At 45.2% G+C, this 21,682-nt stretch overlaps 1 protein-coding gene across 5 annotated transcripts in view; it reads right to left on the bottom strand.

The window, feature by feature from the left end:
- The window catches only part of LOC121005185 (erlin-1-like), a 343,035-nt gene that overhangs the window by 297,072 nt on the left and 24,281 nt on the right, over positions 1–21,682 (bottom strand). For all 5 annotated transcript variants that reach the window (XM_040437766.1, XM_040437767.1, XM_040437768.1 and 2 more), the window contains one exon: positions 3,663–3,709. In XM_040437766.1, the coding sequence (XP_040293700.1) occupies positions 3,663–3,709 (47 nt within the window). The remainder of the gene's footprint in view (positions 1–3,662; positions 3,710–21,682) is intronic.

Here is a 21,682-nt window from a genome sequence, read left to right as displayed (position 1 = left end):
GGGGGGGGGGGGGGGTATCTGTGGCCGACACTTATGGGGGGGGGGGTATCTGTGGCCGACACTGTTACGGGGGGGGGGGGGTATCTGTGGCCGACACCGTTATGGGGGGGGGGGGGGTATCTGTGGCCGACACCGTTATGGGGGGGGGTATCTGTGGCCGCCACTGTTATGTGGTGGGGGGGGTATCTGTGGCCGACACTGTTATGGGGGGGGGGGTATCTGTGGCCGACACTGTTATGGGGGGGGGGGGGGTATCTGTGGCCGACACTGTTATGGGGGGGGGGGGGGGTATCTGTGGCAGACACTGTTATGGGGGGGTATCTGTGGCCGACACTGTTGTGGGGGGGGTATCTGTGGCCGACACTGTTGTGGGGGGGGTATCTGTGGCCGACACTGTTGTGGGGGGGGTATCTGTGGCCGACACTGTTGTGGGGGGGGTATCTGTGGCCGACACTGTTATAGGGGTATCTGTGGCCGACACTGTTATAGGGGTATCTGTGGCCGACACTGTTATGGGGGGGTATCTGTGGCCGACACTGTTATGGGGGTATCTGTGACCGACACTTAGCATCTTATGCTATGTGTCATCCACAGATTCCCCCATAACAGTGTCGCTGTTTAGTGTGAATGTAATGGCAGCGGGGCCCGGTGCAGTCACTGTATTGCACCGGCCCCGCTCAGTAGTAATACTTAGAATAACTAATAATAACGATCTTCACTTCTTCACTTACTACATGGTGAGGCAGGAGGCCGGGCGGGCGGCCAGGCACTGGCACTGGCAGTGTAACTCACTAAGTCATGCGCCTGCGCCGACTGCTTCATTCATGCAGTGGGCGAAGCAGGGGCGTCACTTAGTGAGTTACGCTACCAGTGCCTGGCCGCCCGCCAGGCCTCCTGCCTCACCATGTAGTAAGTGAGCGGGGCAGGTGCAATACAGTGACTGCCCCCCGCTGCCATTACAATAGGATGCTGCACATGTAGTGTCCGTGGAGTGTGTGCAGATGGAGCGGCGTCTGGCCGCACTGCGCGTGTGGGGAAGCGGGCGCATGCGCAGTGCGGCATCATGAGTAAGATAGCCGGCTCCCCAGGATCTGTGACGGCTGCACTGTCCCGTGTGCTCTGGGCAGAGTGGACTGGTGCCTGAGATGGCTGGCACGGACTGGTGGTGCCGAGACTGCAGCTGATGGCTGAAACAGCTGGCACTTACTGGTGGCTGAGACAACTGGCAGTGCCACGTGGTGCTGAGACGGCTGTCACTGACTGGTGGCTGATACGGCTGGCACTGACTGGTGGTGCTGAGACCACTGGCACTGTGACTGGTGGCGCTGAGACCACTGGCACTGTGACTGGTGGCTGATACAGCTGGCACTGACTGCTAGGACTGACTGGTGGTGCTGAGACTGTAGGCACTGTGACTGGTGCCGGAGATGGCTGGCACAAACTGGCAGTGCTGAGACTGCAGCTGATGGCTGAAACAGCTGGCGGTGACTGGTGGCAGAGACGACTGGCAGTGCCACGTGGTGCTGAGACTGCTGGCGCGTTTTGGTGTCCGCCTGGCGGTGCGGAGCCGAACGGATCCGTCCTGACTTACAATGTAAGTCAATGGTGACGGATCCGTTTACATTGACACAATATTGGTGCAATTTCACACCTGCGCTAGGTGCGGATCCGTCTGGTATCTGCACAGACTGATCCGCACCTATAAATGCAAACGATGGTACCCGTTCAATGTGGATCCGTCTGCATAACAGCTTTTTCAGATCTGAGTTTTCACTATTGTGAAAACTCAGATCCGACAGTATATTCTAACAAAGAGGCGTTCCCATGGTGATGGGGACGCTTCAAGTTAAAATATACTAAGAACTGTGGACATAACGGCCCCCTGCTGCCTGGCAGCACCCAATCTCTTACAGGGGGCAGTGATCCGCACAATTAACCCCGTCAGTGCGGCCACCCCCCTCCCTCCCTCCCCAGTATAAAAAACATTGGTGGCCAGTGCGGCCCCCCTCCCTCCCCCCCAGTATAAAAAGCATTGGTGGGCCCCCCCCCCCCCCCCGCCCCCCATCATTGGTGGCAGCGGAGAGTTCCGATCGGAGTCCCAGTTTAATCGCTGGGGCTCCGATCGGTTACCATGGCAGCCAAGACGCTACTGCACTGGCCACCAATGAATTTAAATACTGGGGAGGGAGGGGGGGCCGCACTGGCCACTAATGAATTTAAAACTGGGGAGGGAGGGGGGTCTGGCCCCTGCTGCCTGGCAGCACCTGATCTCTTACAGGGGGCTATGATACGCTCAATTAACCCCTCAGGTGCGGCACCTGAGGGGTTATTTGTGCGGATCACAGCCCCCTGTAAGAGATCGGGTGCTGCCAGGCAGCAGGGGGCAGTTATGTCCACAGTTCTTAGTATATTCTAAGTTGAAGCGTCCCCATCACCATGGGAACGCCTCTGTGTTAGAATATACTGGTGGATCAGTTTTCACGATCTAACTCAAATCCGATGGTATATTCTAACAGAGGCGTAACATGGTGATGGGGACGCTTCAAGTTAAAATATACCATCGGATTGGAGAAAACTCAGATCCGATGGTATATAATCGGCACACACTCACCCTGCTGTGTGTGGAGTGTGTGCTGATTGGTTTGTGCGCTGCGCATGCGCACTTAACTAATCGGCACACACGCACGGACAACAGCCCTGAGCACGTACACAGGGCTTTTATTAGTATAGATATAGATTATAGTCCATCGCTGTAACAGTGACAGGAAGTCTGTTAAGCTTTGTCTGCTGCACAATCTATCGACTATGGCATCTAGGGACTTAAGTGGCCAACAGTTACAGCAAAAGCCCAGCTTCAGTTGTAACCAGGCTCCCAAGGTGATGCGGAGGACTGTATCAGAGCAGCCTGTAAGGCCTGTACAGTTCCTGACGCTTTTTCCAAGATTAATGATGCGGGTGGCAAATACTGTAAAGACTTAAAATGCAGCATTGAACACAGCGCTCCGAACCAAGGAAAGTCATGCGAGGAAATACACATCAGACTTCTTGTAAAACCTGAAATTACCTGTACAAGCATTTAAGATGCTTGTACAGGTGTTACTGCAACCTCTGTTGATAGGAGATGCAGGTTAGCAGCGACGTGGATGACACGTAGAGGGCAAAAAATGGACACATGGCCCAACAGTGTACTCTTTACAGACATCTTCATGGATGAAAGACTGAGGGACATTTAAGGTAAGCTTTTTACAACACTACAGTGGTGTAAAAAAGTCACAGATTATGGTACACGCCATGTGTGCACCATAATTAGTGCCTTTGTGAGATTCTCAGCACTTTTCTAAAGTGCCGAGAAAAGGACTTGTGGCTTTGCAACGCCCACCCCATTTACTATAACTTTTGCCAGAAAGCTGTGGAAATTATATCTGAAGTATACGCTAGCCTGTAGCTGGCGTAGACTTCAGTTTCTGGTGCACGGCAGGGCAGAAATGCACCTGACAAGAGGCCTCTGTTTCTTCATAAATTAGGAACATCTCACGTCAGTGCAGGGAGATCAAGATTGAATGCGCCAGTCTTGATATATCTCCCCCACTTACTGTCTTGTCATGGATATCATCTGACAGACATGTGAAAGTGGGCTAACTTTGGAAGGTACTGGCACATACCTGGTACCACAGGGTACATTTTTCACCTCGTCAGTTTGTAAAGTTGTCTGCAAAATAAAAGTAGGGGAAAAAAATACTGCAGTTATAAGCTATATATGTGCACTCAGGTCAGTTGTATTTTTTACATATCGTTCAAAGATCTTACCAAGGCTAGAACAAGTACAAACACAGTGCCTCACCACCGGGCATCACATTTGAATATTTGGGAACCAAGAACACATTTCAGGATGTATTTTTATCTAATACTGTAAATATATGGATGATGATTCAAAAGTAAGAAACAACTCCACTCTCAAGTTGCACTTTATACAAGATACACATATGCCATTGATAACAGGTTTTGGAAATGAGAAAGTTTGGTTAGCAGACCTTTACAGATCTACTTTTTCACATGAAAGCTCTCCAAGCAGCACAAATTCCAACCGAGCAAGAACCGAGAGGCAGGAGACATAGCACAAGTGTGAGCTTGGTCAGTTGGAATCTGCACTTGCAGTGCAACAGGAGACCCACTGAGCAATCGCCAAGACCAGAATATACGGCGCAGGCACAAGACAAGGCTAGAAGAGATGTCTAGCCCTGTCAATCCAGGCGAAGGGGGAGAGACTGAAGCTGAAGGTGTGTAATAAACTGGTTCTCTGAGGGCTCTGGCCATCCTGTTGGTTCTAAAGTTAGATAATTTGCAAATGAATAAAACGCATTTTTCCCACAGATAGCTTATACATCTTTACACGGACTATGCGAGAGTACCTCAGGTTAAACATACAAATTTATACATAAGATATATGAACGGACAGACAGGAGAATTGACTCCCAAGATTACTACCCATCCTTGGAGTTACTGGGAAAATTGTCTGGGACTGGATACCTCCATTGTTGGCCCGGGGTTACCACCTCTATTTGGATAATTATTTATTAACCTCTTAAGGACACATGACGTACCGGTACGTCATGATGTCCTGGTACTTAAGGACACATGACGTACCGGTACGTCATGTGTTGTTCCGATCACTGCCGCCCGGCCGGCAGTGATCGGAACCCGGTGCCTGCTCAAATCATTGAGCAGGCACCTAGGCTAAATGCGCGGGGATCAGAAACTTTATATGCCTAAAAAAAGTTTTTTCACCCCCCCCTGCACCCCCGAATGATTTTTATGGTGGCGGGAGGTGCAGGGGGAGGGTTGCGGGCGGTGTGGGCGGTGCGGGAGGCGGGATCGCAATCCCCCGCCCGCCTCCCCTTGAAAATTCATTGGTGTTCAGTGGGTATACCAGGGTGCCAGCACATTGCTGGCACCCTGGTATAAACGGCTGACATCTGCGATGCGATGTCAGCCGTTTAACCCTTTCCATACAGCGGTCCGTACGGACCGCTGTATGGAAAAGGTTAACAGCGTAGGGAGCTCCCTCCCTCTCCCATCGAGGGGCTGCTGTGACTTTGCAGCCCCCCGATGGAGAGGGAGAGAGCCCCCAGACAGCCCCCCGAGAGATCCCCTCCTTACCCTTCCCCGTCTGCGAAGTTCTGAGCAGACGGGGAAGGTTCCCATGGCAACAGGACGCCTCTCAGGCGTCCTGCTGTCCATGGTGCTGAACAGATCTGTGCTGAAAGGCATAGATCTGTTCAGTGTAAGTAAAATACAGTGCAGTACAATATATATTGTTCTGTACTGTATTATACAGACATCAGACCCACTGGATCTTCAAGAACCAAGTGGGTCTGGGTCCAAAAAAAGTGAATAAAAGTGAAAAAAAAGTAAAAATCAAAAAACACATTTATCACTGATAAAAAATGAAAAAAATAAAATTCCCTACACATGTTTGGTATCGCCGCGTCCGTAACGACCTGATCTATAAAACGGTCATGTTACTTTACCCGAACGGTGAACACCATAAAAATAAAAAATAAAAAATAAAAAACTATGATGAAATTGAAATTTTGCCCACCTTACTTCCCAAAAAAGGTAATAAAAGTGATCAAAAAAGTCGCATGTACGCCAAAATTGTAACAATCAAACCGTCATCTCATCCCGCAAAAATCATACCCTACCCAAGATAATCGCCCAAAAACTGAAAAAACTATGGCTCTTAGACTATGGAGACACTAAAACATCATTTTTTTTGTTTCAAAAATGAAATCATTGTGTAAAACCTACATAAATAAAAAAAATTGTATACATATTAGGTATCGCCGCGTCCGTGACAACCTGCTCTATAAAATTACCACATGAATGTTGTAAATAACAAAAAAAAAACGGTGCCAAAAAAGCTATTTCTTGTTACCTTGCCGCACAAAAAGTGTAATATAGAGCAACCAAAAATCATATGTACCCTAAACTAGTACCAACAAAACTGCCACCCTATCCCGTAGTTTCTAAAATGGGGTCACTTTTTTGGAGTTTCTACTCTAGGGGTGCATCAGGGGGGCTTCAAATGGGACATGGTGTAAAAAAAAACAGTCCAGCAAAACCTGCCTTCCAAAAACCATATGGTGTTCCTTTCCTTCTGCGCCCTGCCGTGTGCCCGTACAGCGGTTTACGACCACATATGGGGTGTTTCTGTAAACTACAGAATTAGGGCCATAAATAATGAGTTTTGTTTGGCTGTTAACCCTTGCTTTGTAACTGGAAAAAAAATATTAAAATGGAAAATCTGCCAAAAAAGTGAAATTTTGAAATTGTATCTCTATTTTCCATTAAATCTTGTGCAACACCTAAAGGGTTAACAAAGTTTGTAAAATCAGTTTTGAATACCTTGAGGGGTGTAGTTTCTTAGATGGGGTCACTTTTATGGAGTTTATAATCTAGGGGTGCATCAGGGGGGCTTCAAATGGGACATGGTGCCAAAAAAAACAGTCCAGCAAAATCAGCCCTCCAAAAACCAAACGGCGCACCTTTCACTCTACGCCCCGCTGTGTGCCCGTACAGTAGTTTACGGCCACATATTGGGTGTTTCTGTAAACAGCAGAGTCAGGGCAATAAAGATACAGTCTTGTTTGGCTGTTAACCCTTGCTTTGTTAGTGGAAAAAATGGGTTAAAATGGAAAATTAGGCAAAAAAATGAAATTCTCAAATTTCATCGCCATTTGCCAATAACTCTTGTGCAACACCTAAAGGGTTAACGACGTATGTAAAATCAGTTTTGAATACCTTGAGGGGTGTAGTTTCTTAGATGGGGTCACTTTTAGGGAGTTTCTCCTCTAGGGGTGCATCAGGGGGCTTCAAATGGGACATGGTGTAAATAAACCGGTCCATAAAAATCAGCCTTCCAAAAACCATACGGCGCACCTTTCCCTCTACGCCCCGCTGTGTGGCCGTACAGTAGTTTACGGTCACATATTGGGTGTTTCTGTAAACGGCAGAGTCAGGGCAATAAAGATACAGTCTTGTTTGGCTGTTAACCCTTGGTTTGTTAGTGGAAAAAATGGGTTAAAATGAAAAATTAGACAAAAAAATGAAATTCTCAAATTTCCTCCCCATTTGCCAATAACTCTTGTGCAACACCTAAAGGGTTAACAACGTATGCAAAATCAGTTTTGAATACCTTGAGGGGTGTAGTTTCTTAGATGGGGTCATTTTTGGGTGGTTTCTATAATGTAAGCCTCGCAAAGTGACTTGAGACCTGAACTGGTCCCTAAAAATTGAGTTTTTGTAAATTTCTGAAAAATTTCAAGATTTGCTTCTAAACTTCTAAGCCTTATAACATCCCCAAAAAATAAATTATCATTCCCAAAACAATTCAAACATGAAGTAGACATATGGGGAATGTAAAGTCATCACAATTTTTAGGGGTATTACTATGTATTACAGAAGTAGAGAAACTGAAACTTTGAAATTTGCAAATTTTTCTAAATTTTTTGTTAAATTAGGTATTTTTTGGTGCAAAAAAAATTATTTTTTTGACTCCATTTTACCAGTGTCATGAAGTACAATATGTGACGAAAAAACAATCTCAGAACGGCCTGGATAAGTCAAAGCGTTTTAAAGTTATCAGCACTTAAAGGGACTCTGGTCAGATTTTCAAAAAATGGCCTGGTCCTAAGGTGTAAAAAGGCTGTGTCCTTAAGGGGTTAAACTTGAGTCCCACAATTCAAGTACCTCGCTTGTATTAAAGCCGAATGCAACACGGGTGGGGGGGGGGATCATAAATGTGTCCCTAAGTTGCTGCATGGGTAAACACTCAGAAAGTGTGACAGCAAGGCACAGTGCAGTGACAACTTATGGTGTGTCAAGTATAAGGACAAGAGGGATTTCCTTATATGGACAACAATACATGGCAATGGCAGCATCCCCATCCCAGTTTGAGGTACCCGTACAGAAACACTCAAATCAAATTTCATCCTGGCATAAACATTAGTTGAAAAAGAACACTTGGAGAAGGTGTTTGAGCTGAGATTGTAAAGTATAAACTGCTAGTGGTGCTTGGTTAGCAATCGCACAACAAAAGTGGTGCACCCTTTATTTTGGGCTCTGCAGCAGTGTATATGTTCAGGCAGGGTCACATTAACACTAGGTGGCATCTCCCCCTGCCAAGATACAGGCTGCCACTCAGGTATTATAACTGTATCTCCTCCTATGGTATGTCATTCCAAGCTCTTTGAAATTGGACCCGTAGTTCAGCCATGGTGGTTGTTGTGCATGGGAGATCCACTGCCCCATCCAGTTTAAGACATTTTTTTTTTTAACAAATCTCTTTTTATTGAACTTTGTGGATATGAAAAGTGAGCATATACATACAGTATACAGGGATGATCAGACAGGTCAATGAGACATATACCAATGTACAATCGTTTAGTTATTGATCAAGTTCCATGTAAGATTAAGTACATTATATAGAACCTTCAGAGGCTAATCGCCTGACAACACAGGAGACATGGATCACATGACATCATTATACAATGTACGGATAGCTGGTTATCCGAGTATACATGTGATGAAAAAGCAGAGGAGAGGGAGTAGGGGGGGGGGGGGGAATCAGGGGGAGGGTGTTGTCGACCCAGATCTTCATATGTATTGGAATATGTGTGTAATCATTATAGAAGGCGGACAGAACTTTGAACATCCCTTGATCGTATCAAGACAACCTTTTGTATCTAGTTCCATTCTCTCCTTTACGTGTGTTAACCATGGTTTCCTAAATATATGGCAAGCTTTCCTAGTCTTGTTTTCCCAGCTAGCTAACTCTTCCATGCGACATTTGTGTGTCACCTTATACCACATAGAGATAATCGGAGGGTTCGTCTCTCTCCATCTTAGTGGAGTGAGTAGCTTTGCTGCCGTGATCATATGAGTGGCCAAATTTGATTTATTTGGTCTAAAGTGCGCTGCTGGTAGCCAAAGCAGTACTAATGGGGCAGATAGCTTTACCCTACTGGGACATATTTTATTAATTATAAATTCAATCCCTGACCAGAACTCTTTCAATTTGGGGCAAAACCACCAAATATGTGAGATGTTGCCAATTCCTGAAGAGCACCGCCAACATTGATCTGAGGGGGACAGATTTATTCAGTGGAGGAATTCTGGGGTCCTATACCACCTAGATAGTGTCTTAAAGGAATTTTCTTGGATCCTGACACATTTAGAGAACCCATGAGAGTGGGCAAGGATGGAGGATCTACTACTCTCGTCTAGTTTTATGTTCAACTCTCGCTCCCAGTTATTTAGATAGTTGGGTCCTTGGGAATCTCAAGGTGCCAACAGCTGTCTATATCGTGGATGGGCATTTAGCTGGCAGAGTAGGTAATAATACACTGCTCAAAAAAATAAAGGGAACACTTAAACAACACAATGTAACTCCAAGTCAATCACACTTCTGTGAAATCAAACTGTTCACTTAGGAAGCAACACTGAGTGACAATCAATTTCACATGCTGTTGTGCAAATGGGATAGACAACAGGTGGAAATTATAGGCAATTAGCAAGACACCCCCAATTAAGGAGTGGTTCTGCAGGTGGTGATCACAGACCACTTCTCAGTTCCTATGCTTCCTGGCTGATGTTTTGGTCACTTTTGAATGCTGGCGGTGCTTTCACTCTAGTGGTAGCATGAGACGGAGTCTACAACCCACACAAGTGGCTCAGGTAGTGCAGCTTATCCAGGATGGCACATCAATGCGAGCTGTGGCAAGAAGGTTTGCTGTGTCTGTCAGCGTAGTGTCCAGAGCATGGAGGCGCTACCAGGAGACAGGCCAGTACATCAGGAGACGTGGAGGAGGCCGTAGAAGGGCAACAACCCAGCAGCAGGACCGCTACCTCTGCCTTTGTGCAAGGAGGAACAGGAGGAGCACTGCCAGAGCCCTGCAAAATGACCTCCAGCAGGCCAAAAATGTGCATGTGTCTGCTCAAACGGTCAGAAACAGACTCCATGAGGGTGATATGAGGGCCCGACGTCCACAGGTGGGGGTTGGGCTTACAGCCCAACACCGTGCAGGACATTTGGCATTTGCCAGAGAACACCAAGATTGGCAAATTCGCCACTGGCGCCCTGTGCTCTTCACAGATGAAAGCAGGTTCACACTGAGCACATGTGACAGAGTCTGGAGACGCCGTGGAGAACGTTCTGCTGCCTGCAACATCCTCCAGCATGACCGGTTTGGCATTGGGTCAGTAATGGTGTGGGGTGGCATTTCTTTGGAGGGCCGCACAGCCCTCCATGTGCTCGCCAGAGGTAGCCTGACTGCCATTAGGTACCGAGATGAGATCCTCAGACCCCTTGTGAGACCATATGCTGGTGCGGTTGGCCCTGGGTTCCTCCTAATGCAAGACAATGCTAGACCTCATGTGGCTGGAGTGTGTCAGCAGTTCCTGCAAGACGAAGGCATTGATGCTATGGACTGGCCCGCCCGTTCCCCAGACCTGAATCCAATTGAGCACATCTGGGACATCATGTCTCGCTCTATCCACCAACGTCACGTTGCACCACAGACTGTCCAGGAGTTGGCAGATGCTTTAGTCCAGGTCTGGGAGGAGATCCCTCAGGAGACCGTCCGCCACCTCATCAGGAGCATGCACAGGCGTTGTAGGGAGGTCATACAGGCACGTGGAGGCCACACACACTACTGAGCCTCATTTTGACTTGTTTTAAGGACATTACATCAAAGTTGGATCAGCATGTAGTGTGTTTTTCCACTTTAATTTTGAGTGTGACTCCAAATCCAGACCTCCATGGGTTGAAAAATTTGATTTCCATTTTTGAATTTTTGTGTGATTTTGTTGTCAGCACATTCAACTATGTAAAGAACGTATTTCAGAAGAATATTTAATTAATTCAGATCTAGGATGTGTTATTTTTGTGTTCCCTTTATTTTTTTGAGCAGTGTACATAATTCTCTAGCCATGTAGGGTCAGGCAGGGGCAGGTGGTTGGATCTTTTGAAATTAGTACAAGATTTTTCAAAATCCCAAACTTGTAGGATATCTCTTGTTTCACTAGGTTTGCCGGTGATGTCTTTGTAGAAATCCTTACTGGTTTTGGAATGATAATCGCCTATCCTAAGGTGAGCTACAGACAACCAGATTTTTGTGGTCTCCAAAGGGCGGTTTGCAATTATCTGTGGTAGTATATGAAGGGGGGCTAAGGGGGACAGTTTATTCTTCCCCATAATTTAGCGCATTAGATCTTTGGCATTTATATATTGCGTTTCTTATTAGTTCACTCGGTAAATCCTGCTTATTTGGCAAGGGCGTATTATACCATAGCAGGAATTCCCTTAGTCTCCCCAGCAGGGACTTTTCCATATCAATGTGTTTAGGCATCGGGTCAGGTCGTGTTAATGCTATCCATCTTTCTAGGTGAATGGCTTGTAGGTATGAGTTGACATCTGGTAGGAAAATACCTCCTTGTTTCTTTTTCTTAGTGAGGAGCGAGAAGGGTAGCCTATCAGCCCAGAGAAACTTACTAAAAATCAACTTCAATTGGCAGGTATTATGATCCCCAGATAATTGATTAGCAGGCCATTTAAAAGGGGTCATATCTTTTAAGCCTCATGCTTAACCAGTCATTGGTTGCTATGACGCTGTGCGCTTCCTGCTGGCATAGATCATACCAGTGTATTACTGTACTGCGGCGGCAGCAGGAAGCGCACGGCGTCATAGCAACCAATGACGCCGTGCGCTCCTGCACTCAGAAGACATCCAGGCCGGTATCACACGGACGTGTGCATGAGGCTTTATTCTTCCCAACAGGGGAGGGGAGAGAGATTTCCCTAGAGCAGGGGTGGGCAATTATTTTTTCGATGGGGCCACATGAGAAACTGAAAATATTTTGGAGGGCCGGGCCAAAAGGCTAAACTCAATACTGCATAAAATCAATTGTATTTCTTTATAAAAAGCAGTAAATATCATTGTTGGACAACTGGTACGAGTACTTGTTATAGTTAAACAATGAAAAAGTGAGGTTGCCTTACAAGAAAAAAATTTAAATTTATTAAACAAAATTTCCCAAAACAATGAACATTTTTCACTATTTGTGACTCATATTAGTGAAAGCCATTGTCCCCCTGTGAATCCAGCCATTGTCCCCTGTGAATCCAGCCATTGTCCCCTGTGAATCCAGCCATTGTCCCCCTGTGAATCCAGCCATTGTCCCCCTGTGAATCCAGCCATTGTCCCCCTGTGAATCCAGCCATTGTCCCCCTGTGAATCCAGCCATTGTCCCCCTGTGAATCCAGCCATTGTCCCCCTGTGAATCCAGCCATTGTCCCCCTGTGAATCCAGCAATTGTCCCACTGTGAATCCAGCCATTGTCCCCATGTGAATCCAGCCATTGTCCCCTGTGAATCCAGCCATTGTCCCCATGTGAATCCAGCCATTGTCCCCTGTGAATCCAGCCATTGTCCCCCTGTGAATCCAGCCATTGTCCCCCTGTGAATCCAGCCATTGTCCCCCTGTGAATCCAGCCATTGTCCCCCTGTGAATCCAGCCATTGTCCCCCTGTGAATCCAGCCATTGTCCCCATGTGAATCCAGCCATTGTCCCCTGTGAATCCAGCCATTGTCCCCCTGTGAATCCAGCCATTGTCCCCCTGTGAATCCAGCCATTGTCCCCCTGTGAATCCAGCCATTGTCCCCCTGTGAACACCCCCCCGGCCCCCCCATCATATACAGAACACCCCCCCCCCCCTTACAATAGTACACACCCCTCCCCCCCCCCCCCCCCCCCCCCCCCCCCTTGCCTTTAGAAACGTAATGCTCAGAGATGATCAGCCATGTGTTAGTCACACTGACTACACACAGCACAGGGGGAGGCGGCCGCAGCTTCATGCTTGTCGGCTCTGTGACTGTCAGTGTCAGACAGTCACAGCCGATACTATGAGAGCCGCGGGCGCTGCGCTGTTACAGAGAAGGGAATAATTGCGGCCGGCCGGGTCCCGGGTACGGCTCGCACGAGGCACCCCCCCCCCCTGCTGTGTCTTACCTAGACAGTACTGCCGCTGACGCTGCCTCCCTGCCACCGCGCCATGCCACACGCAGCACGCCGAGTCGGAAGTCCTCTTCATTCGCGGAGGAGGGGTATCGTTGCTTGGCACGCCTCTGGCTCCGCCCGGGGGCCGGATTAAAAGGTCCGCCGGGCCGTATACGGCCCGCGGGCCGTAGTTTGCCCAGGTCTGCCCTAGAGCCTCTGATTTGTCAAAGTTAATCTTGAAATTAGATGCTTTACTAAATGCTTCGAAAACATCCATTACATACGGCATGGCCATTTGCAGATTTGAAATGAACAATAACAAATCGGCAAACGCTGCCATTTTGTGCTCACTTATTTATTCTCAAACCTTTAATATTAGGGGTCTGCCTAAATTTCAGAAGCAGCGTTTCCATGGCTAATATGAAGAGCGTAAGAGATAGTGGGCAACCCTGTCTGGTACCATTTCCAATGCTAAAGGAGTCTGACATTGTACCATTCACCAGTATACGGGCTGATGGGGAAGAGTACATCGTGAATAAACCTCCAGCTCACTCTATCAAACGCCTTTTCCGCGTCTGTTCCTAGAAGGACTAGGGGCATCTTTTTAGAGTTGGCATAAAAAAATGCATGTAAGACTCTGCTAACATTGTGTCTACCCTCCCTGCCCAATACAAATCCCACCTGCTCCTCACCAATTAGGTCAGGAAGCAGTGAGGCAATCATGTTGCTTAGCAGTTTAAGACATGCTTGATGGAGGAGAGATTTGGTGATCAAGCTAGCCAGAGGAGTGACTGGATACCCTGAAGAACATGTTGTGTAGCACGGGCAGTATGTGGGCAGGCATTATGTTGTTGGAACACCACTTCTCCAGAGTCAAAAAAGGCTGCCTGATTCTACTATGTCCTGGACATATGCTCCCTTCACGAATGCGGCCATCATTAGTACCAAGACAGAACCTGTTTTCATCATTGAACACTACTGTTTGCCATTCATGTTTCAAATGGGCACTCTCGCGGCACCATTTCAGGCACTCTTTTCAATGAGGAGAGGTCAGTTAAAAATCTGCTAGTGGAGTGAGTGAATGCAGTACATGATCTTTTAAGGTCCAGGTGACCACCACAGAGGCTAATGCAGAAAAAATATGTGATCCTGTGGCTGTCCTTTGAGATACAGCAGCAGTTCTTATACAGTGATTTTGAAGAGCATGTGTCTTCCTGCCATCTGTTCTGCCATCCAGAACCCTGTCTACATATGTGAATGCCCTTTACTGATCACTGTTGACACCACTAATGCAATACAGAAACATCTCTTGCAACTCTTTCCGAGATTTAACAAATGGAACATTCATGTTCTCAAAGTCCCACAATTCATCCCTTTAATCTGTTAACCCCTTAGGGACACAGCCTTATTTCACCTTAAGGACCAGGCGATTTTTTTGCAAATCTGACCAGTGTCACAAGTGGTGATAACTTTAAAACACTGACTTATCCAGGCCATTCTGAGATTGTTTTTTCGTCACATATTGTACTTCATGACACGGGTAAAATGAAGTCAGAAAAATTATTTTTTTATTTATAAAAAAAATACCAAATTTACCAAAAATTAGCAAGTTTCAATTTCTCTACTTCTATAATACATAGTAATACCTCCAAAAATAGTTATTACTTTACATTCCCCATATGTCTACTTCATGTTTGGATCAATTTGGGAATGATATTTTATTTTTGGGGGATGTTACAAGACTTAAAAGTTTAGAAGCAAATCTTGAAATTTTTCTGAAATTTTCAAAAAACCACTTGTTAGGGACCAGTTCAGGTCTGAAGTCACTTTGTGAGGCTCACATAATAGAAACCACCCAAAAATGACCCCATTCTAGAAACTACACCCCTCAAAAGGTATTCAAAACTGATTTTACAAACGTCGTAAACCCTTTAGGTGTTCCACAAGAGTTAATGGCAAATGGTGATAAAATTTCAGAATTTAGATTTTTTGGGCACATTTTCCATTTTAATCAATTTTTTCCAGTAACAAAGCAAGGGTTAACAGCCAAACAAAATGCTATATTTATTGCCCTGATTCTGTAGTTTGCAGAAACACCCCATATGTGGCCGTAAACTACTGTACGGGCACACAGTAGGGCGTAGAGGGAAAGGTGCGCCGTATGGTTTTTGGAAACCAGATTTTGCTGGACTGTTTTTTTTTTACACCATGTCCCATTTGAAGCCCCCCTGATGCACCCCTAGAGTAGAAACTCCATAAAAGTGACCCCATCTAAGAAACTACACCCCTCAAGGTATTCAAAACTGATTTTACAAACGTTGTTAACCCTTTAGGTGTTGCACAAGATTTAATGGAAAATAGAGATACAATTTCAAAATTTCACTTTTTTGGCAGATTTTCCATTTTAATATTTTTTTTCCAGTTACAAAGCAAGGGTTAACAGCCAAACAAAACTCATTATTTATGGCCCTGATTCTGTAGTTTACAGAAACACCCCATATGTGGTCGTAAACTGCTGTACGGGCACACGGCAGGGCGCATAAGGAAAGGAATGCCATACGGTTTTTGGAAGGCAGATTTTGCTGGACTGTTTTTTTTTACATCATGTCCCATTTGAAGCCCCCCTGATGCACCCCTAGAGTAGAAACTCCCAAAAAAGTGACCCCATTTTAGAAACGACGGGATAGGGTGGCAGTTTTGTTGGTACTAGTTTAGGGTACATATGATTTTTGGTTGCTCTATATTACACTTTTTGTGCGGCAAGGTAACAAGAAATAGCTTTTTTGGCATTTTTTTTTTGTTATTTACAACATTCATCTGACAGGTTAGATCATGTGGTATTTTTATAGAGCAGGTTGTCACGGACGCAGCGATACCTAATATGTATACAATTTTTTTTTATTTATGTAAGTTTTACACAATGATTTTATTTTTGAAAAAAAAAATTATTTTTATTTTTTTACGGTGGTCACCTGAGGGGTTAGATCATGTGATATTTTTATAGAGCCGGTCGATACGGACGCGGCGATACCTAATATGTATACTTTTTTTTTTTTATTTATGTAAGTTTTACACAATGATTTCATTTTTGAAACAAAAAAAATCATGTTTTAGTGTCTCCATAGTCTAAGAGCCATATTTTTTTCAGTTTTTGGGCGATTATCTTGGGTAGGGTCTCATTTTTTGTGGGATGAGATGACGGTTTGATTGGCACTATTTTGGGGTGCATATGACTTTTTGATCGCTTGCTATTACACTTTTTGTGACGCAAGATGACAAAAAATTGCTTTTTTTACACAGTTTTTATTTTTATTTTTTTACGGTGGTCATCTGAGGGGTTAGGTCATGTGATATTTTTATAGAGACGGTCGATACGGACACGGCGATACCTAATATGTATATCTTTCTTTATTTATATAAGTTTTACACAATGATTTCATTTTTGAAACAACCCCCCCCCCTGCACCACCCACCGCCATAAAATCACTCAGGGGTGCAAATCTATATTTTGGGCATGTTAACGTTTCTGATCCCCGCGGTCCAGAAACTGCAGAAAGCGCAGCAAACCGGGACCCCCTGCGCGCATTTAGCCGAGGTGCCTGCTCAATGATTTGAGCAGGCACCTTGTTCCGATTACCCCCCGCCAGGCGGCAGTGATCGGAACACCACATGACGTACCGGTACGTCATGTGTCCTTAAGTACCAGGACAACATGATGTACCGGTAAGTCATGTGTCCTGAAGAGGTTAATTTCACAAATGGTGCACATCTTTGTCTATCAGACATAGGAAATACTTCAGCAACAGCCTAAGGCTACTTTCACACTGGCGTTTTGGTTTCCGTTTGTGAGATCCGTTCAGGGATCTCACAAGCGGTCCAAAACGGATCAGTTTTGACCTTCATGCATTCTGAATGGATAAGGATCCGCTCAGAATGTATCAGTTTGGCTCTGTTCCTCCTCCATTCCGCTTTGGAGGCGGACACCAAAACGCTGCTTGCAGCTTTTTTTGTGTCCGTCTGACGAAATTGAGCCAAACGGATCCGTCCTGACACACAATGTAAGTCAATGGGGATGGATCAGTTTTCACAGACAATATGGCACAATAGAAAACGGATCCTTCCCCCATTGACTTTCAATGGTGTTCAAGACTGATCCGTTTTGGCTATGAGAAAGATAATACAAACTGATCCGTTCTGAACGGATGCATGCGTTTGTGCAGATCCATGACGGATCTGCACCAAACATGGGTGTGAAACTAGCCTAACACTGTCCTGTAAGAGATAAGAGGAAAAACAGTGCGGCCAAACAAAAAAAATAGAAGACATATGTATGTAAAGTAAGGAACTTGTAACTTTGATCACTATATGCAACACCTTCCAGCATTGCCTTATTTTAAAATAGGCTTTTTAACTTAAAGGAGTTATCCAACCCATATAATGTCCCCCCTAATGCCCAGGCACCTCACATAGGTTATACTCACCCTGCTCGGCCACCGCTGCATCTCCCCATCACGCAGGTGTTTGTTTGTTTTTGTTTTGTTTTTTTCTTTTTCACACAAGAGGTGTCAGATCAAGCACCATTAATGAAATAAAAGGCAAGGTATAAGAAGCTGGCAGTGCATATACAGATGGCAAAGTAAAATGCAAATTTGCTACAGCGATATGCAGGTCAAATGTTCACTGCACATTGTGCCAGGGTGAAATTTCCGAAGCGAAGTTCCCCAGACTGGCAGAAAGACTTGACTTAAAAAAAAAATTGTACTTCAAAAAAGGAGAATAAAAAAAAAGGACACAATCTGCCAGTGTTACATGTGGCCAAATAAACCTGAACTTTGTAGGGGTATTTTAAAATTTACCATACAGCCCTTGATTTTTTAATTTGAGCCCCTTTTTCATTTACTCTCAGCTTATCCCAAATATAGGTCAATATAAAAAAAAAAAGTGGACAACCCCTTTAAAGAGGTTTTCCCGGGATGACAATTGTGCTTAACAGATATTTTCATATAGTTACTTATCCCATATACAACTTCTGCATAATTTTTTTTTGTTGTTTGGACTTTAACCATGTAAACAAACTACACTGATTTAATGCATTCAAGCGACAGCCAGTTCGGACCAAATGCCAGAGCCCCATTTTCCAAATCTGACATGTGTCACTTTGTGGTAATAACTTTGGAACGCATTTACTTATCCAAGCCAATCCGAGACAGTTTTCTCGTGACACATCATACTTCATGTTCGTGGTAAATTTGAGTTGATAGGTTTTACCTTTATGCATAAAAAATCCAAAATTTGCAAAAAAAATTGAAAACTTTGCTATACCTACCTTTTTATTTAAACTTCCCTCCTTTTTCTCCTTACTATTACTATATTGTAATGTTACTATTCTCTGTTTCCTTGTATCTCTATGTTGAGGGACAACAAGTTCCATGCAGGCTTACATTAGTGTTTGAAAATAAGATATACACTGCACATTCCTGTATGTAATATTTAATTTATTGAAAACAATAAAATATGTTCAAAAAGACAGATTATAAAACTTCATAAAATAGTTATTACTTTACATTCCCCATATGTCTACTTTATGTTTGCATCATTTTGTAAATATTTTATTTTTTCAGGAAGTTAGAAGGCTTAGAAATTTAGAAGCAAATTTTTAATTTTTAAGAAAATTGCTAAAACCCACTTTAAGGACCAGTTTAGTTAGGAAGTCACTTTGTGGGGCTTACAGTACATAGAAGAAACTAAGGATCTACCGATATTATCGGCCGATATTGAGGATTTTGAACGTTATCGGTATCGGCATCTATTTTGCCGATATACCGATAACGTATGGGGAACACAGATCGTGCTGCTCTCAGCGCTCTCTGTGTTCCCTCAGCAGCACAGGAGAGAAGGAAGCAGTTTCTCCCTCCCCCTGTGATGCTGCTGCCGCTGCAGCCAGTGAGAGGAAGAAGTACAAGAGGAGGGGAGGGGCTGTGGCCGCTGCGCCACCAATGAAGATAAGTCTCTCAATCATTCATATACAGGAGGCGGGAGCTGGCTGCAGAATCACATAGCCGGCTCCCGACCTCTATGAGCAATAGCTGCGATCTGCGGTAGTTAACCCCTTAGGTGCCGCGGATCACAGCTACCGCTCATAGAGGTCGGGAGCCGGCTATGTGATTCTGCAGCCAGCTCCCGCCTCCTGTATATGAATGATTGAGAGACTTATCTTCATTGGTGGCGCAGTGCACCCCCCCCCCCCCCCAAGCCCCCCAGTATTAATCATTGGTGGCGCAGTGCGCCCCCCACCCCCATCCCAATAGTAAAAACATTGGTGGCGCAGTGCGCCCCCCCCCCCCCCACCCAGTATTAATCATTGGTGGCAGTGGCCACAGGATCCCCTCTCCCCTCCTCCTCCGATCGGAGCCCCAGCTGTGTAAACCTGGGGCTTCGATCGGTTACCATGGCAGCCAGGACGCTATTGAAGCCCTGGCTGCCATGTTCAGCTCCCTGCTGCTGTGTGCACAGAGCACAGGGCAGCAGGGACAGTGTGAGATCTATCAGGGTGAATAGGACAAGGGTTCTAGTCCCTAACGGGGCTAAAAGTTAGTTAAAAAAAAAAAAACACACAAAAGTATAAATGAAAAAGATTTACAAAAAAAATAAAAAAATACACGTTAACAATAAACATTAATTTTCAGCAGATTTGTGTAGGAATTTTTTTTTTTTCTCAAAAATGAAAATTCCCAGAATATTGGTATAAATTATCGTCTATCGGCCTGAAAGTTGACAAATTATCGGTATCGGCCCTAAAAAATCAATATCGGTCGATCCCTACTCCTGAGTACGGCGATACCACATGAGTGACACTTTTTTGCAGCCAAGATGCGCAAAGGGGCCAATGAGTACCTTTTAGGAGGGCATTTTTAGGCATTTGGATTCCAGACTTCTTCTCACGCTTTAGGGCCCCTAAAATGCCAGGGCAGTATAAATACCCCACAAGTGACCCCATTTTGGAAAGAAGACACCCCAAGGTATTCCGTGAGGGGCATGGCGAGTTCATACAAGATTATTTTTTTTTGGCACAAGTTAGCGGAAATAGATTTTTTTTGTTTTTTCTCACAAAGTCTCCCTTTCTGCTAACTTGTGACATAAGTTAAATCTTTCATGGACTCAATATGCCCCTCAGCGAATACCTTGGGGTGTCTTCTTTCCAAAATGGGGTCATTTGTGGGGTGTTTGTACTGCCCTGGCATTTGAGGGTCTCCGCAATCATTACATGTATGGCCAGCATTAGGAGTTTCTGCTATTCTCCTTATATTGAGCATACGGGTAATGAGATATTTTTTTTTCTGTTCAGCCTCTGGGCTGAAAGAAAAAATGAACGACACAGATTTCTTCATTCGCATCGATCAATGTGGATGAAAAAATCTCTGCCAAAAAAAAAAAAAAAAAAAAAAAAGGGGAAAAGGACATAGGAGTGCTTGCGAAGTAAAGCTGCGATCGCTAATAAAGACTCAATAAAACAAAAATTTACAACCAAAAAGCTCAAAATTGATCTTTATAGCGCCGCAGCGATTTTACGGTGTTTTTGCAGTGATCAGGAAAAAAATAAATTCTGGCACTGCGGTGGGGCGGACTGAACGCAAGTGCGCGCACAAGATCAGGCGCCTGATCGGGCGAACACTGCGTTTTTTGTAGAGCCTAAGGTGACCCTAATGTACTGATATAGATCTGATTGCGATCAGTCTTGATCACTTACAGATACTATATAGTACTAGTGCTGATTAGCGACAGCGATGACGCTAATCAGCGACTGCTGTGCGGTGGGCTGGGCGCTAACTATCTAACAAGTAGCTAACTAACTGGCGGTGATAAGGGACCCTTAGGCCCCATCCACACGTCCGCAATTCTGTTCCGCAAAAATATAGAACATGTCCTATTCTTGTCCGCAATTGCGGACAAGAAAAGGCATTTTCTATATAGTTCTGGCAATGTGCGGATCCGCAAAATGCGGAAAGCACATTGTCGGAGTCAGTGTTTTGCGGATTCGTGGATCCGCAAAACACATACGGACGTCTGAATGGAGCCTTACAGGGGGGTGATCAATGACAAGGGGGTGATCAGGGAGTCTATATGGGGTGATCAGGGGTTAATAAGTGACAGGGGGGTGTAGTGTGGTGCTACTTACAGAGCTGCCTGTGTCCTCTGGTGGTGGATCCAAGCAAAAGGGACCACCAGAGGACCAGGTATATCAGACGCTGTTAATAAAACAGCGTCTAATATACCTTTCTGATGCGATTTTTTAAACATCTACAGCCTGCCAGCGAATGATCAGCGCTGGCAGGCTGTAGTTTAACTTCAGAGCTGCGCGCCGCTGTGAACGCGCGCATTCACGCAAAATCTCGGGTCTCACGAGATGACGCCAATAGGCGTCGCTGAGACCTGAGAGCGCTGCCGTCCGGACGCCTATCGGCGTTACCGTGGCGGCAAGCGGTTAAAGGAACTCGTCCTGCTATGTCATTATGACAACTTTGTGTGTGCCAATAGGGCAGCAGCCATTTTGTCTCCCCGGATACTTGCCCCCTAGAGAAAAGGACCCTTTATAAATAAAAGCTATTTGGGAATGCGTTTACTATAAA

Source organism: Bufo bufo, chromosome 6, assembly GCF_905171765.1.
Source record: "Bufo bufo chromosome 6, aBufBuf1.1, whole genome shotgun sequence".
Taxonomy (NCBI): domain Eukaryota; kingdom Metazoa; phylum Chordata; class Amphibia; order Anura; family Bufonidae; genus Bufo; species Bufo bufo.
The sequence above is the reverse complement of the archived record's forward strand: the minus strand, read 5'-3'. Positions and strand labels throughout refer to the sequence as shown.